General features: G+C 38.6%; 1 protein-coding gene across 1 annotated transcript in view; it reads right to left on the reverse strand.

The window, feature by feature from the left end:
* Positions 1–4,685: 4,685 nt before the first annotated feature.
* The window catches only part of unc5b (unc-5 netrin receptor B), a 94,019-nt gene continuing 79,625 nt past the window's right edge, over positions 4,686–19,079 (reverse strand). The window contains exons 10-17 of the mRNA XM_052151177.1: positions 16,203–16,565; positions 15,233–15,320; positions 11,778–11,946; positions 10,495–10,734; positions 10,237–10,386; positions 9,230–9,394; positions 8,730–8,908; positions 4,686–8,589 (exon numbers count right to left, since the gene is read on the reverse strand). Of these exons, the coding sequence (XP_052007137.1) occupies positions 8,424–8,589; positions 8,730–8,908; positions 9,230–9,394; positions 10,237–10,386; positions 10,495–10,734; positions 11,778–11,946; positions 15,233–15,320; positions 16,203–16,565 (1,520 nt within the window). The 3' untranslated portion in view covers positions 4,686–8,423. The remainder of the gene's footprint in view (positions 8,590–8,729; positions 8,909–9,229; positions 9,395–10,236; positions 10,387–10,494; positions 10,735–11,777; positions 11,947–15,232; positions 15,321–16,202; positions 16,566–19,079) is intronic.

The raw sequence follows: 19,079 nt of genomic DNA on the forward strand, positions 1-19,079 counted from the left end.
ACATTGAATTGTTGGTGTACAGATTAAACAATGTTAAAGAAGATGTGCTGTCCTTTCTAAAAATCTTGTAAGCCTTTCTACTCACCGTGGGAGTTTTCCTAATTTATTCTGGTGAGTTTTTATATTCCTCCACACATGTGAGTGAATGCAGCGCTGCAAAAGCTGGCTGATCAGATCACAGACACGGAACAACAATACCTGGACTCACTTAATATTATTCTCTGCGATTTTAACAGGGCCAACCTCACCCGTGAATGGCCAAAATACAGACACCACATTACATGCCCCACCAGAGACAGAAATACACTGGATCATTGCTACACAACTATAAAGTATGTATATCGCTCTGTCCCTAGAGCAGCTTTGGGAATCTCTGTCTCTCTCTCTGTCACTGTCTGGTTCATCTTCTTCCAACCTACAGGTAGAAACTAAAATCAGCTAAACTTGAAGTAAAGACTGTAAAGAGAATAGATGGACCAATGAAGCAGAACTGGAACTACAAGCCTGCCTTGACTGCACTGAGTGTATTTGAGACACCAATCTGGATGAGCTCACAGATACTGTGACATAATATATACATTTCTGTGAGGACATGTGCATACCTACTAGGACTTATTTAACATACAACAATGACAAACCATGGTTTACAGCAAAACTCAGGCAGCTTCATCAGGCCAAAAAGGATGCTTACAGAAGTGTGAATAAAATCTTGTACAATCAGGCCAGGAAACACTGAATAAGGAAATCAGAGTGGCTATAAGAAGCTATTCTGCTAACAAATTTTCATCTAACAACCCTCTATCAGTGTGGAGAGGCCTGAAAGACATTACTAACTTCAAGAAACCATCCCCCAACACTGTAGGGAACCAACAATGTTGACAAATTGAATGTGTTTTACTGTAGATTTGAAAGGCCCAGTCACACCTCACACCCACTCTGATCTTCACTTCACACAAACATCAACACCTCCTGCAATCCCCTCCTCCCCCCTCCTGCTACTCAATCTGCACTTAAGATCTGTGAAGAGGTGTGCTGTGTCTTCCAGAAACAAAAAAACAAGGAAAGCACAGGGCCCAGATGGTGTTTCAATCATGTGTCTAAAATACTGTGCTGATAAGCTGGCCCCCATCTTCACACAGATCTTCAACAGATTTCTGGAGCAGTGTGATGTTCCCTACTGCTTCAAATACTCCACCATCATTCGTGTCCCAAAGAAACCCAAAATCACAGGACTTAATGACTACAAACCCATCGTTCTGACATCTGTGGTGATAGAGTCATTTGGGAGACTGGTGTTGGCCCACCTGTAGGACATCACTGGATCCATCCCCTTCAATTTGCTTATTGAGCAAACAGGTCTGTGGATGATGTAGTCAACATGGGATTGCATCATATCATGCAACTTTAGTTGGACTTTAGTTTGGCTTTCACTATATTCACTACATATGACAGAATTCTCACATTCTTTCACTATAAATGCTGACGTTAGAAAATTTTCTGACATTGGCACACAATTCTGCTGTACATCATGTGGTTGTGTGATAGTTTATAAGACCATGTCACAAATTGTCTGGTATTATAAACTTCTAGTTATTACACTGCAGTCAATGCCAGCGGAACTTTGTCACATTCGCCGGAAATGCAGCCAATGGTTTCTTTCGCATTGACAAATAAGGTTGATTTTGTTTTTGTTTTTTTACAATAGGCTCAGTTAAACAAGTTGCAACATCAATATAGATAGTACAAAGGAATATACAAGAAAAGGGAAAAAAGAGAACATAAAGAAAAAAAACCAATACAAACAGTTGGGGGTTTCAAGACAAAAAATTATATTAAATTAAATTATATAAATTAAAGATCTTTTTGCTTTACTATTTTTACAGAATTTAATAATGTTGGAAATATCATTGTAACTCTATCAAAATAAGTAAATATTTGGTTTATTTTCTGACCATTTCAACGTATGTATAAAGAATCTTCCATAAATATTTAAGAAATGTATAATAAAAGAAAGGTAAGCATCTTTGTTATTGTGATGAAAATAAAGCAAAAATAAAACATTGTTTTCTTCAATGGAAAAATAATCATTTGTTTTTATAAACATAAATTGATAGAAATCCTTTCAGAATGTTAAAAGTTACCTCTTTAATGTATATATATATATACATACTGGAAAGTGTGAGAAATTCCTGAACAGTAAGTAATCTTAGGGATAGATCCCAATACCTTTTTTACTCCTTGTGACTGATGGAATTACCAGAGCGGTTAAAACACGCTCAATAAATTAAAAACAAGTTCGTTGAACTACCAGACGATGGCGGTAAATGACAACTTAACTCAACTGAGTTCACCCACTTAAGACAATTGAAGCGCAAAACAATTCCGAGTGTGTAATTTAAAAGATTAGTTGTCCGTTTTTAAAATTCTAAATTTTAAAAACTTAAAATTTAGAATAATCATGGAATAATCATGAGTTAATCCGTATGAAATAATCCCACCTGGAAAAATTACTATAATATTCCAACTCAAATCCATAAGTAAGACCTCTTAGGATAATAAATAACTTGTGCGGAACGGATTTATAACAGGGTTGGACGGAATGGATGTCTGATAATTTATTCGTGTAGGCTTTTGTTACGTGACGAAAGTGCTTGTGAATTGTTCCAGGGACAGATGGAAGTAGAAGTAGAAAGCAATGGAAGAAGAGTAGAAAGCAATATGTCTATAATATACTACATGTCTATTCAACCATTTTATCCAAATGATGAAACAGGTCTTTGGCTCAAACCAAAAAGCCATCTGCAGCTGATGAGGGCGATATTCAGACACTAAAAACCTTTTTACTCTCTTATCTCTCTCTCAATAGATCATTTTTAAACATTTTCCTTAATGTAAGGTACACAACAATGTACCTTAAAAATAGCTTTATAGTTAAGTTTAAATGGTCTGACTGTCAAATAATGAAAAAAAAAAAGAAATTGTTCTCATTATAAACACGGCTGACAACTTCTAACTCCACTCATCCTAGTAATTTTGAAGGTTTGCTGTCTTGCCAGAGATGATGCCATTTATGAATTAATTTTACAAAATAGGTTATCAAGTGTTCCTTGATAACCTATTTGTTTATAATGAAATGCTGTATATATATATATATATATATATATATATATATATATATATATATATATATATATATATATATATATATATATATATATATATATATACAGCACACAGATGAGCCATAACAATATGACTACCTGCCTAATATGCTGTTGGTCCCCTGCGTGCCACCAAAACAGCGCCGACCACCGAAGCATGAATTCTACAACACAGGGAGTGGTATTTGGCACCAAGTGATTAGCAGCAGATCCTTCAAGTCCTGTAAGTTGCATGTTGGAGTCGCCATGGATCGAACTTGTTGGTCCAGCTGCAGCACATCCCATAGATACTCAATCGCATTGAAAACTGGGGAATTTGGAGGCCAGAGCAACACCTTGAACTCTTCATCATGTTCCTCAAACCATTACCGAACATTGTGTGCAGTGTGGCAAGGCACATTATCCTGCTGAAAGAGCCCACTGCCATCAGGGAATACTATTGCCATGAATGGGGTGTACCTGGGCTGCAACTATGTTTAGGTAGGTGGCACGTGTCAAATTGACATTTGAATGGCCGTACCCAGGGTTCCCCAGCAGAACATTGCCAAGAGCATCATACTTCCTCCTCTGGCTTGTCGTCTTCCCACAGTGCATCCTGGTGTCATCACTTTCCCAGGTAAACAAGGCACACATACACAACCATCCATGTGATTTAAAGAAAATGGGTCTCATAGGACCAGGCAACCTTTTTCCACTGCTCCAAGCTCCACTTTCAGTGCTCACGTGCCCATTGTAGACGCTTGTGATGGTGGACAGGGCGTCATCATAGGCACTTTGAATGGTCTGCAGCTATACAGCCCCATAGCAGCAGATTGCGATGCACTATGTATTGTGACACATTCCTCCCGTAACCAGCATTACAATTTTCTTTGTCAGATCGGACCAGAGGGGATAGCCTTCACTGCCCCCGATGAGCCTTGGGTGCCCAACACCCTGTTGCTGGTTTGTGGTTTGTCCCTCATCGGACCATTGTTGGAAGGTACTCACCTCTGCTGTCCGGGAGCACCCACCAAGACATGCCGTTTCAGGGATGTTCTGACCCAATCATCTGGCCATAAAAATGTTGTCCCTTGTCAAAGAGCATTCAACACGTTGACTACGAGATCTATTTTTTTTTTTGCTTACAATCTAATCTACCCAGACACTGGACATGGCCATTTTAGGAGATAATCAACATTATTCGCTTCACCTGTGAGTTTTCGTAATGATATGGCTCATCAGTGTATACAATATTATCTCGCAAAAGGACTAAAGGTTATAAATATTATACTCAATGCTCTTGGGTAGGTGATTAGGAATATTCTATTAAAAATTTAACATTTTAAGTGAACATATTATTTCCAATAAAAGCAATTTATTTGCCTGATATTTCTGAGCTGTATAACCATTTAAAACATATTGTCTGACACAAAAAAGAATACACTTCTGTCTTGTTAAACTAGGAAATATAATTTATTGCATAAAAATTATATTTAGTGACAGTAAGAATTCTAAACATTTATGTACATTAGTATTTTACGGCATTAAATGAAAAAAAAAAAAAAAAACTCTCCTGACTTCATCCTCTTTCATATAAAATGACATCTGAACAACAAAAAAAAAGATTTAAGTTCAGCCACAAGTGAGCATCTTTGGACAGCAACTATCATCCAGAGAGAAGCAGACCCAAAGCAGCTTCACACATGTGAAATGCTCAAAGGCCTTTTCATGTACAGTAACACTGGGTGAGAGATGATTGGAGACATTTCAGAGCTTTAAAGGACATTAAAGTTTCAGAGTTCTGAAGCCATCAGGGATTTTGAATGTTTTTTTCAGTCTTTTGCATGTACTGTAGAATGTTATAAATAATCCTCTGAACAAACTGTTCGTTGTTGAGGAATGACTGGGAGGTCATGGATCCCTGACCACCAATTACAAAACAAATAGTTTTGTTTGCATTTATTACTGCTGAGAGGTCCTATTTCCCCTTAGCATTGTTAAAGCAGTGATCAGCATCCCATTCCACGTACTTCATACACAAGACATCAAGACGGCCACAGATTCACTTTTGTTGTGCATTTGCATAGTTCCTTTAATGGGAAAAGAGTGACAACATATGATGAAGCCTGTTCATACCGTAGCACTGTAGTGACTCATAGGTTAGCGCAAACACAATCTCTCACATACTATTATCTCTCTCTCTCACACACACACAAACACCTCGGTTATTTAATTCACACCTTTAAAGGCATGGACAGATACTGCAGGCTTCCTTTTGTTTGTTGCCAGACATTTGAACACATTTGAAGAAAAGGTCAAGAAAAACTAAAATAAGTGAACCAAGCATACTGTTTTCAAGTCCACTGCACATATTACATTACTTTTGATAATAAGCAGTCCAGGACATGGCTTGAAGTCTTACTCAAGGGGAACCCATTAAAACCCAAAAGTCAAAACTAATAATAAGGAGAAAGTGGGTCATAGTGCAATTAACAGAGCACTTATACAACCTCTCAAGGCTACTATAACTTAAACAGCACAACAGACTGGCATCAAACCCAGGAAAGGGCTTTCTGCCACCCGTGCAATTTCATTTAAACAACACAGCATATTTGCAGAGCACTTACCCAATGAGGATCAAAGAACATTTAAAGGGATAGTTCACCAAAAACTGAAAATTCTGTCATCAATCTGCCTCATGCTGTTCCATACACATGAATTTCTTTCTTCCAAGAACACAAAAGTAGATATTTGGCCGAATTGCAGCTTTAGTCACCGATCACTTTCATTGCATGGAAACTTATGAATTAGACTAACATGCCTAACATCTCCTTTTGTGTTTGTGGAAGATCGAAAGTCATACAGGTTTGAAATAATAAGAGGGAGAGTAAAAAGTGACAGAATTTTATGTTTTTGGGTGAAATCTGCACCTTTAACCTAAAAAAATTAAGTACAAAAATAATCCAGTTTCACTTGTGATGCACATATATTGTTTTTTTTTTTTTAGAAAAGGTGATCACAAAACATCTTAAAAGAAATTACCCAAAAATGTAAATGATCATCATTTACTCACCCTCATTCCATCCCAGATATGTATGACTTTTTTCTCCTGCTAAACACAAACAAAGATTTATAGCAGAATATTTCAGCTCAGTGTAGGTCCATACAATTTGGAAGCTCTAAAAGGAGATGAAGGCAGCATAAAAGTAATCCATATTACTCCAGTGGTTAAATCTATAACTTCAGAAGGGTGAAAAACAGATAATTATTTTATATTATGCTCCACTTTCCCTTGATATAATGATGCATCTAGTGCGATCCGATCCCATGTGGTCAGGTGAGACACATCGCTTTTTACAGTTCACCAGGTCACTTCAATGCATCTCCTGTGACCACTTGTGTTTGAATTATCCATTATTTTAGAGGATTACCAGTATTAAAGGAGCTTCAGGTGTTCGTGCTTGTCATCTGTGTTGATATCATACACACTAAAGAAGATCTGTGAAGCACTCGTGACTGTGTATGTACGCACTTTTTAATCCGATCTGACTCCTTTTAAATTTGCTCGTAAACGGCAAAGTTTAAACACTTTTTTTGGTTGAGGGTGGTGCATAACTGCTGCCAGGATGCATACAAGACAGATTATTGTGTACATTTGGACACATGCATTTTTGATCACATTTTATATGGTTTCTGTTATCCGATTGCAAGATGTTTTAGACCCTGTTTAGGCCTGCATTTAGGGCTGACCACATGTGATTGGATCACCCGAAACTCATCTTAATACAAGTTGGAAATGGGGCCTTTCACATTCTATTTCTTTTGTTTACGACGATTCGCATTATTCATGCATAGTGCCACCAACTGGGCAGGGAGAATTTATAGTAAAAAAAGTTTTAAATATGGATCCGTTTCTCACCCACGCCAATCACATCGGTTCTGAAGATATAGATTTAACCACTAGAGCCATATGGATTATGTTTATGATGCATTTATGTGGATTTTAGACCTTAAAAATGTTGGTACCATTCACTTGCATTGTGAGGAAATACAGAGCTAAAATTCAGCAGAAGAAAATATCTTACACATCTGGGATGGCATGAGGGTGAGTAAATGATGAGAGAATTTTCATTTTTGGGTGAACTATCCTTTGTTTATACTGCTCTCTGCTATCCTGATTATGTTCAGTCTGAGACAATGCAACAATGCAATTTAAAAACAAATGAGACCAAAGATTATGAACAGAACAGCAGCTATTAGTAGAAGAGTGAAAAACAATGATCCACAAATAGGGATAATAACTTATAAATGTCCGTTCCCTATAGGAAACTAATATGAGTTTACCAGAAAGCTTTCCGGCATTACAAATTATGGATCAAATAGAAGATTGTTTTAAAGAAAAGCCAGATACATGAGGCTAATGGAAGCATGATCAGAGAAAGAAGGTAATATAGCAAAACAACTGGTCCTCTGCTAACGAGAATGCTGAAATCCGTTCCTGTATGCTATTTCAAAAGACAAACACAGAAAATAATGCTTCAAAGTCCAAGTGAAGCAACTCTAAGCATTGTCTGATATTGATCTGGTTTGTTTCAAGTGAAATCATATGCCATTATGAAAATAACTGTTAATTTTAGTGCAGATTACCATAGCTCCTTATTGGCAAGCCTTTTTTAAATCTGTGTTTTCATCTATAGTTCTGATTGTGTGCATTTCCTGAGGTGCTTGCCGCACTGCTGTTTTACCGGACACCGATTCTCAGTGTCTTTAAGCATGTAGTGGTCGCTAGGAAACAAAGCCAGCGGCTTGATGTGCAATGCTGTTCGATCATGTACAGTACTCTCACACTCGCTATTTGTATCTGCACATGTAACAGTGAATCAGTGTGTATCAGTATGATGAAACTGTCATCTACTAATAAGCTGCTCACATGGTGTTTTTTAACCGCACCAGCAAATGCACTGAAGACGACGGACAATTCTTGTGACAATTTTCAAATTCATATGACATCTCTGTTGTCTGATTACAGTATAGTTCTGTTTGCTTCATATAGGTATGTATTACTTCAAGATAATTCAGATTGCTGGACCCCAGCTCATCCATGTTGTAATCCTTGGGAGATTCTGCATGATCGCAATGGAACCGAAGTAAGAGGCAAGTTGAAAGGATGGTCAGGAACCTTGTTTGTGCATCTTACACAGTTTCATTCTTTCCATCCACTTGCATTAATTCTAAGTTTAAAGTGGCAAATATATCCCAATTTCACACTTTTTGATTTGCCAATCAGCAATCTCCATCCGTCGTCATGACAACCAAGACCTCACTCTTGCCCATCTCTTCAAGAGCTGTCGCCAGGGAGACCAGGTCTGCGTCACCCTGGTGACAAGCTTCCCACAGGTCTAGAAGCACACCTGTGGGGCTGGGTTTGGTAGCAAAGTAGTTCAAATACCTGGGGGAGAGATGTAGAAAGAGATGATGTGAAAAGGAATAGAGGAAATGTTCTATTCATTTATCATTTAGAAAAGATATGATATTTTTTTCATGCTGTGAAAGATACACATGAATGTTAGTACAAGGGTGTAAAAATACCTGTCAAAGTCCAGGCTGCGAGCCAGCATTCTCCAGTCACAGCCACGTGCACTGGGGGCATCCAGACTGGCACAAATTTTCTGCCGTATGGAGACGGGCAGTCGGAAAGCATATGTGCCCACTTGAGATGAAGGCAGACAGGAGCCACCTGCTGGCAGTGGGGAGTGGGGGGGCAAAGTCTGAAGAAGATACACCCAAACACACAGGGAAAGCAGTCAGTGCCATTTGCTCTATAGTCTGACTCTGAGAATGGTTTGCTGGTTTGTTAAAAAAAAAAAGCCATATATTAGCGACTTTAAAGAAAAAATTATATCGAACTAAGGGAGCAAATCAGGGAGCTAAGTGCAGCATCCCAAATACATTTTTATGTACAGTACTTGCATCTTTGAAAATTAATGTGTGGAAATATTATAAAGGAATTTCTTTTTTATCTAAAACAATAAGGCAAAACTGAAAATTCTGTTAACAAGTAGCAACCCTTAGGTCTGAGGAAACTTTACTTCTTGGATGTCAGTGTTGAGCTGGAAAATCTGTCCCTCTCCCTCCACCTGTCTGACACAGATCTTGCAGGTGAGCTGAGAAACCACCAAACTTCCTCGCTCCAGACTAAAGGTGCAATGCAGCGGTCGCTGACTCCCGCTCCAAATATGATAGAATGGGATCTCCTAGGATGCACAATGTACACAAAGTGGTACATTCTTGATTAAAGAGTCATTCAAATAGGTACCATTTTATTTAACTTTCATTAGTAACTCAAAAACAAAACAGATGTGTAGATCCTGTATGTTCAAATATGATTATATATATATATATATATATATATATATATATATATATATATATATATATATATATATAAATCTTATCAAATAATAAAACTTCCATGACATTTCTATTTGAATTACTTAAATATTTATCTGTTCCTCACCAACACCTATCATACTGCTTCTGAAGATACAGATTTAACAACTGGAGTCATGTGGATTACTTTTATGCTACATTTGTGTACTTTTTAGACCTTCAAAGTTCTGGCCACCATTCACTTGCATTGTATGGACCTACAGAGCTGAGATATTCTGCAAAACAATCTTTGTTTGTGTTCAGCAGAAGAAAAAGTCATACTCATCGGGAATGGCATGAGGGTGAGCAATGATGAAAAAAATTTCATTTCTAGGCAATATACTGTGTACGGGTTCCTGTAGCTCAACTGGTAGAGCATGGTGTTTGCAATGCCAATATCATGGGTTCGTTTCCCATGGAACATGCACTGTAAGTCGATGTGGATAAAACTGTCTGCTAAATGCATACATGTAAATGTGTAATGATGTTTGTTGCATGCTACCTAAAAGTAGAGTTGCTACCCATCAATGTTACCCGGAGCAGATATTTTTCATTTAATAGAAAATAAAATAAAGTTATCTTTCAGTAAATAAACTTCAATGTCTTTTAACAAAAGACTTTATTAGAACCATTAATACAATGATGGGTTTATCTGAACATCTCTCACCTGATACTTAGCCAGAAGTTTACTCCTCCAATGAGAATGAGGAATGTCATGAATTGAGAGCCGCAGGTTGTGGTAACTGTCCTTAAAGAGGAGGAGTTTGGGATCCTCTAGTAAAACCCCACCCAGACTTTGCTCTACCTCTAACACTTCCTATAGGAAGAGGAAGACAAGATTAAGTTTATGTGCAAGCTAAAACTTCTATTGGCAGTTCTCTTTGTGAAATCAGCTAATAGGAATACTTCAGCCTGGTAGACTGACCTTAAGGGCATGTGGGGTGTCCTGTATGCAATAGACTCTCAGGCTGTAATCCAGGGAGAGACACGGAGCCCGAGGAGCAAACAAGACTAGCTGCAGCCTCTTACAGGCTGGCCGAGGGGGAGCCGACTGCCCCACTAGACCATATGTCCCCAGCTGCTCCATCAGTATATGACAGCTCTGCTCCTCCACCTGTATGTAGCAGGGTGATGACAAACTCTCTTCTCCTACAGTTAGCACCTCCTAGTAGAAGGCAGGGGAATTAAAAAAGGGTACTGTTATATTTAGCTAATGATGTGATCTGTGTGAAAGTTAAATAGATGTAGCCGGGCTAGTCAGAGGTCTATATCCTGATTTATGTTGTCTTCCATAAAGACACTTATTTATGCACATCTTTAGTTATTAAAAATGCATCTTCCTTGCTGTCTACATGGTCTCACTGAAGCTCCATCTTGCGCAACTGTTTAAAGTTTTACACCCTCCTTTTTCAGCGATTCTCTGATCATCAGGACATCAAGATTTCCTGTCATTATCCATTCATCTACTGATGTGTTCAGTCATGACATCAACTTGTTGCCCAATCTGCAAGGCTTTTTCACCATGGGTTCCTACTGGAATTTTCATAAAATGCCTATTTACGAGTAAAATAATGTTTGTTGGTCACACTACTCGAAGAGAGTTCCAAATTGTTTTCCACAACATAAATTTCACACATTTAGAAACCATTGTGTGGTTTACACCATGTCCTAACCAGCCACAACTGTAACAGGTCTGTTAATTGCTGCGCCGTGGCATTGGATGTCCCCATCCACTGTGAATTCTCAGTGGTCCAAAATCCAGCTTCTCAAAACAGTACATTAAACTTTAAACATGTTCTGCTTGGCTATGACTGTGCCAGCAGTTTCACATTCAGTGTGGACAGACTGATTGTTTGTTGCAGGAATCGTATCGTGTCTGGTTAGGACACGGTGTAAACGTAAGCTGATAACAAGTTGCTTTAAATAAGCACTACAACTACTACATGGATGTAAGTTAATGTGTATGACGAATAGGACAACTATAGTAGTCCATATGTTTCAAAATTCACATTTGATTTATGACTGTGTGTAATTGATAGAATATAAAAGTCTCTTATAAAGTAACGTTTATCCCAGAACATATTGTACTCATAAACCAAAAACCTCAAGCCTAAAAACACATTTGAAATTCCAGAGGTAACCCTAGTTTTAGAGCTACAAACTTAACTCCTTTATTCCCCACAATCTTTTTTCACATATTATCCTCACCTCCCAGGCCCCCTGATGGTTCTGCATTTTGAGGGTGAGGGTCCAGTCTGGGGGCTCAAGCTGGGCACAGTGGGGCAGAGTGAGGACCACAGGTCTGCTAAGCAGCATACCAGAGGGTCCACAGCTCACCACCGGACTCAGCACCGTCTGACTACCATCTGATGGTAACCTGATGGCAACACAGGACATAGAGCAAAAGCTTTGAAAAGGCAGAAGGAATAGTTCACCCAAAATGTACATTAAAAAAGCACATAAATATTTATCTGTTTCTTACATACACTTATCATATCGCTTCTGAAGACATGGATTAAACCATTGGAGTCTTATGAATGACTTAAGCTGAATTTGTGTGCTTTTTGGAGCTTCAAATTTTGGTACCCACTTGCATTGTTTGGACCTACAGAGCTGAAATAGTCTTCTAAAAATCTTTATTTGTCTTCAGCAGAAGAGAGAAATTCATACAAATCTGGGATAGCATGAGGATGAGTAAATGATGAGAGAATATTCAACTTTGGTGAACTATCCCTTTAATTCACAATAACATTCATGCTGCTTGCCTTGGTAAAAATTTAAGAGACAAAACAGGCAATAAAAATACATTCTTTATTACTACATTAATAAACTAACCAGTTAGTTGACATTTATTTCATTATTATAAGTCACCTATCTCTTAATGGAAATTGCTACTGGTTAGATATATACAAAAGTAGTATGTGTGATGCAGAGGTTAAATTGGGCCGGAGCGCACCGGAGCGCAGCTCCGCCTCCTCAGGTCCACAACACACCCTGCCGGAGCTCAGCTCCGTCTCCTTCAGCACCAAATATTGTTATTCCACTTAAATTATTTTTCATCTCCTGACTCCTGGCAAATACATGGCATATGAGACTGAATAATTAGCAAGACTACACAGAGACACCCAGGCTACATGGAATTATCAGACGTCATAAATGCATTAATCGCTGGTTCAGCACCCCGCCCACAACCATCAAGGGAAAACTGTCACTATTCTAAGACAGCGACGTTACCATGGAATCCCGCTAACGGCTAGAGCGATCGAATATAAAAATAGCATGTAGCTAGAACATGTTATATAACTAAAGCATGTTAGTTTACATGTTAAATGAACTACTAAATGAAGAATAACATCAGCTGCGTGACCATTTAAAGTAATATATTGATTTTTAACAGTTTGCATATACTGTAGGTGCACGACAGTGAGGCCAGACTGCTCCTGTTTGTACTTATATGAGCCCATTATTATCCCATTTGTTACCTAATATTTATACACATATTACACAGAAGGAAAGGCTCCTCATTACCATGGTTAGGTCAGTGTGCTAGTCTTAAATAATAGTAATAATAATAATAAATGAATGTATTTATGAAAAATAAATACTAGCTGAAACACATCTTGAAACTTTAAACTGCCACTGTTGATGTCTAATAAATTTTAACTTTAGATTATTTCATTTGAAACTGAAATATTTTGTCAAAATATAACAGTTCCTTTTACTGTAAAATCCTGAAACAAATTTGTAAAGGTGATGTGTGTAATTATTAATATTTTTAACTATTTTGGTAAAGGGGCCACATCGGGTTTTAAGTAGTGCATGGGGGGGCCACATAATGCTTTTGAGATACAATGTTCTGCATTGATTTGGTTTTTGTAACTTTTAAGGCCAGAAATAGATGTGTACTCAATTTTCTGAAGTGTATCTGTGACTAATGGGACTATTCTGCAATTGCCTAAAGTATTGTATTGCGCTACAAAGCTAGATACTTTTCTATCAGGCATTAGGCTACAAACCTCAATAAAGGTGGAGATTATAATTTTTTTTCCAACTGTACTTCCCTGTTAATTTGTTATTCAGTTTTACTAATAATAATAAAAAAAAAACTTTATAGAACGTTTAATGTTTCTCGCAAAGCGGGCGAGTTTACTCTTTTTTTTTCTTTACCCGTTTACATGCTAAAAGTGGCATGATGCGGGTCTCCTCAATGGTTTTTCAACACTCAACAGAATAACACAGGCTGCATGAATATGATAAATAATTACTGCAAGAGTTACATTTACATACAGGTGCTGAAGGGACTTCAACGTTTCTAAATTGTACAAATAAAAAATACATTTACATATTAGTCTCTGGCTTGCAATATTTTCAAACGTGTTCCTTTCATACATTTTACGAGGGTGAAATCCGTTGCCTGCCTGTTAACATTCAAGATAAAAAATTATAATAAAATAAGTGAATTGTAAAGTATTTGTCTTTGTTTGAATAACTACTCAACCCTACCTTACACATTAATACTGGAAAAAGAGCCCCTTTGGTGTAAAAACCCTAAGTCATTTTACGGCGGGATTTTGAATGATGACCATTCACGGTAAATAAGGGCTCCCCCTCCCTACAAAAGCCAATTTAACCACTGGTGTGATGTGACATATTATGCTCCATTTAAATATATTTTAAACAGCAACTAATTATTATATAGTTATTATGCATTTAACTTTTATGTCTGAATTAATTGAAATAATATTAATAAATTAATACAATAAATTAAATAAAATAAATTAATTTGCCACACCAAAAGGCCATTTCAAATTAATTAAACGGCAAAGAGTGATTCAATCAAAGCACCTAAATTATACACTTTCCTGTATTCATTCATGAGCATTTGTTGATAATAATAATAAAAAAAAAGTTTATTGAACATAATTATATACTGTATGTTATGCATCAACTAACCAAATTTATAAAAGAAAAATACATAGATAACAAGGTATTGATTGTTTATATATATATATATATATATATATATAAAGAGAGAGAGAGAAAGAGAGAGAGAGAGAGAGAGAGAGAGAGAGTTAATTGCTCATTTTATTTTTGGCCTTTTGCCACTTTAATTTCAATGGATATTGGAAAAGGTACAAAACTATTGGGTGGAGTGGATCCAGAAATGTTAAAAGCTGGATTTAAACATGCGTCAGAGGACATGTGCTAATTGCAAGGCCATGGCTCTGACAGTAATTGCTTGTTTATTGAAAAACTTTATGGCACACAAAACAGTAAACACTTCCCAGAGAAGCATAAAGCTTGCAGTCTCAAAGCTATGTCGTTTTTTGAAGGCACAAGGAATGACATTTATATATCTCATATTTGACATTAAATACAAAAACAGTATAAAAGGACTGCCTAAGCAAAAAAGTCAGAGCTCAAACAACCATTCAGTGTTTTCATGACATATTTGTTTGTCTTGTCTTTTTTTTTCTTCACTGCATCATAGTTGTGAAATATTTTTCTCTCCCTTCTGTATTGCTCCACAAGAGCTGTTCAGATGTTTTGAACTGGACTTTGCCAAAGCACAAAGTGAAAGATAAATGCAGGTGTTATATGTAGGAATTTGACAGCACGATTGGGTCAGGGCATTGAGAAACTGTTTTAAGTGTCTGACTTACGTTGTTTTCTCCCATTTGATGATAATGAGATACATCTCGTAGAACTTTCCCTGAGGAACTGTCCCTGGTGGAACCAACAGACTCACCCCTGACAGGGAAAAATAATATGACTGTTTAATTTAATATGTTCCCATACAGTTTTGTGATTGTGAGATAAAATAAGCTATAAGAACATTTTTAGAAGAGCAAAATTTATTGTTTTTTAATTCTAAACAGTAGAATAGGAACAAAGAAGAAACTTTTTTTGAAACTTGAGGGTTTCTTGAACTTGATGGTTATGATGTCTGAAGTGCTCATTAACATAATGTATGACAACACACATTTAGCATAAATTATATATACTTGCAGTATATGATGCCAATCAGTGTGAACAGTGTGAACTATAATGTTACACTACAGTCAGCCAAATAATAACAGAAGTCATTTACATATAGAACTCTAGCGGGGCATGGTCAAGTGCCCGTTCGGAGAGAGAGAAGCGGAAAAGGGCACTTACACCTGAGCTAAATTATGTCTAACACCTGTCTCTAATTCCAGTGAGCAAGGGGAGAGCGGATAAAACAACCCAGCAGTCGGGAGAGAGAGTCTGAGGCCTGAACGACTGTGAAGCTATATATACATAAGAGTGTTATTGTGAGACTGTAAAAATATTATTTGTGAAGCCGTGAGCACTGCAGTGTATCGATTAAAAATCCTTACCTGAGAGGAGCAACTCGCCTTACGTGTCCTCCTTCTAAACCCTTTACAAGTATGTTTAGGCAATCATAACAGAAGTCAGCTACATATAAAACTTTTAAAGGTACAGTATCAAATAACAACTTTTTTATTCTAAGAGTCAGAGAGATGATGGAAAATGGTTATGCAATCAAAATTACAATGTAATTAAGAAGCTTTATAACATTACATTATAAGTGGACTTTAGTAAAATTTGCACAAAAGAGTCAAATATGGCCCATTTAAAGCATATTACCTGTATTAGGGATGGTGAGACGGCCACCCAGGGATCCCATTGTGGCACTGGCACTGTGACTAGGCTCCCTGGGTAGAGTGTGCCCGTAGAGTTCTTTAATTCCAGAGCCCACTGTCTTCAGGCTCATGATCTCTCCATCCATAGAGCCTGGGCCGGTCGGCAGCTCGAGGGAGGACATGGTGGAGGAGTTGTACACCTTTATCTTCAGACTAGGCAGTGGGTCCAGCAGAGGAGATGTGGTCATGGGGATCTTGTGTTGAGAGTCCAGTGTGGCCTGCTGTAGAGAGAAAAGAGGCCCGCGGAAGGTTCCGGCACTGGCTGTGAGGTCAGGGGGGGCTGCCGGATGCAGTAGATGGGGGTTATCTAAAAATGTAGAGTAAAGAACATAGAGAGTTATTCTGTAATTATTCTGTCAATGGGTCTTCCACAACTAGTGTAGTGACAGGTTGCATCTATATTTTCTAGTTTTCTAAATAATAGTTTAGTTACACAAGTAAATCATATTTTCACACTTTCTTAATAATTTGGAAAGTGATATTTACCTTTTTTTTTACATTTTCATAAGACATAATTTGTCTCATATGTCATCTAAAAAATGCTCTTCACTGACACTTTTTTGGAAATGTATTAAGGTCAAAATTGTTTGGTGTGATGCCATAACTGTAATGTAATAATAATAATAAAAAAATATGTACATCATAAGTATTGAAGTGGTTTATGTTTTTTTCACTCTTTGTAAAGATAATCACAGTTTAAACGTAATCATTTGTGTTTTTATAATGGTTTAATATTGACAGTCTGGGACAAGGCTAAAATGGTAAAAAATTTTAATTATTGGCCTGGTAAAAAGTTTTAACAGTTTTAACATGCCTACATATAACAAAAGTTTTTAATATGTTTGTGGGGATGGGGGCGTGGACGGGTGTCTGTCTGAGGGAAAGAGAGAGTGGTAAGGCTCGTCACCTGGGTTGTAATTATCTCTAACATCTGTCTCTTGTTATAGTGATGGCAGAGACTTAAAGGGCACCAGCTCACAGAGAAGAAGAGAGAGAGGGAGAGAGAGTATATAGGTGTGGTGGTGGCATTGTGGGCTAAAGCACATAACTGTTAATCAGAAGGTTGCTGGTTCGATCCCCACGGCCACCACCATTGTGTGCTTGAGCAAGACACTTAACTCCAGGTTGCTCCGGGGGAATTGTCCCTGTAATAAGTGCACTGTAAGTCGCTTTGGATAAAAGCGTCTGCCAAATGCATAAATGTAAATGAGTATGAGCTTGACGCGTACTGATGATCTGACTGTGTGTTCAGGAAATATTATTTTGTGATCTGATTGTATAGACTGCATTAAGTTACCCAGAACCTGAGGTGAAGGAAATAAAAACATTGCCTGAAATGCTTCATTGCCTAATGTCTCCTCCATTGCCCAAAATAACTTATTACACTGGTGCCAAAACCCGGGATTTTGGAGGACCACGACACTATGGAATCTTCACCACTGAGCGAAGTCATGAAATCTCTTGCCAGCATCCAGCAGACCCAGCACCAAGCCCTCAATTATGCCTGGAGCAGGAACAGCGGTTCCAACTCTTGCAACAGGCCCAAGCCGAGGACTGGTAAGCATTCCAGAGCCTGGTCGAGAGAGAGAGGGGGCTGGCACTGCGACCTCCTCGGAGCCCACTTCCACCATCACCCTTATGAAGCTGGGGCCAAATAATGATCCAGAGGCCTGCCTCGACTTGTTCGAGAAGACCGCAGAGTTATGAAATTGGCCGCAGCATGGACATTATCGACCTGGAGGAACTGGAGTAGTTAATCGGCCAGGTTCCTTGTGGGATGGCCGAGTGGGTCCATTGCCACTGCCTGGTGTCACTGGAAGAGGCCGTCCAGCTGGCAGATGACAACATGGCGGCAATTCCGGCAGGCAGTGAAACCCCTCCCCCACAACCCCCTTCCCATCCTCTTCCGGCTCCCCGGATGTGGGGAGGAACCCCAACTAAACCTTTTCCCAGGACTAAGGGGTCCTTTCCCGTGTCTCCCTCTTCACCTGTCTCTCTCCGCTCACCTTCCCAGGTTGGCGGAACCGCCCCCACGAGTGAGATAGGGAGGCCTGGGCCGGTCTGCTGGGAAGCAGGGCACTTCCAGGATCAGTGCTCGACAATGGAGGTGGCGAAACTGGTCCGGATCTCTGACGCTCCGCAGGCCGCCCCCAATCGGACAGAGGCATATAGTGTAAGTCTAATAGGGTATACATACCAAGCTTTGATGGATTCAGGTTGTTCTCAAATCTCCATTCACTAATGCTTGGTGTAAGATGGGGTATTGAGGATTAATAAAAGGGCAATGGTGCAGTGTGTGCACTGGGATATTCACACCTATCCAGTGGTTACCATTGAGATACCGGGAGTAGAGGCCACGGTTAATTCCCACCTCACCCATCCACTGATTTTGGGAATGAATTGGACTGTATTTTAGAATCTATTAAGGGAAATATGTGTGGATGGGTCCTGTAAAATGTTATCTCGGTGTGTGACATACGATGCTATGGCTGGAGAGGTGGAGCCAGGGACGTCTACGTCTGCTCTGCATCATGATGACATAGGGGAGAGGGTTCCTGTACTCAGGAGATTCCCTGAGGAGGATTTCCCCTAGAGCTGTCACGCGTGAGAGTAATCGATGGTCAACAACTCCGGCCTGACATGGCACTCACATACCTGCATTTTTCTATTATCAAAGATAGGTTGTATTGAATGATGCAGGACACTTAGATGAAAGAAAATACAACCCAATTGTTAGTACCAAAGAGCCGTGGGGAACATTCTTCCAGGCAGCTCACCATTATCCAATGACTGGTCATTTAGTTCATGAGAAAACACTGAA

Source organism: Xyrauchen texanus, chromosome 20 (genome assembly GCF_025860055.1).
Source record: "Xyrauchen texanus isolate HMW12.3.18 chromosome 20, RBS_HiC_50CHRs, whole genome shotgun sequence".
Classification (NCBI taxonomy): Eukaryota; Metazoa; Chordata; class Actinopteri; order Cypriniformes; family Catostomidae; genus Xyrauchen; species Xyrauchen texanus.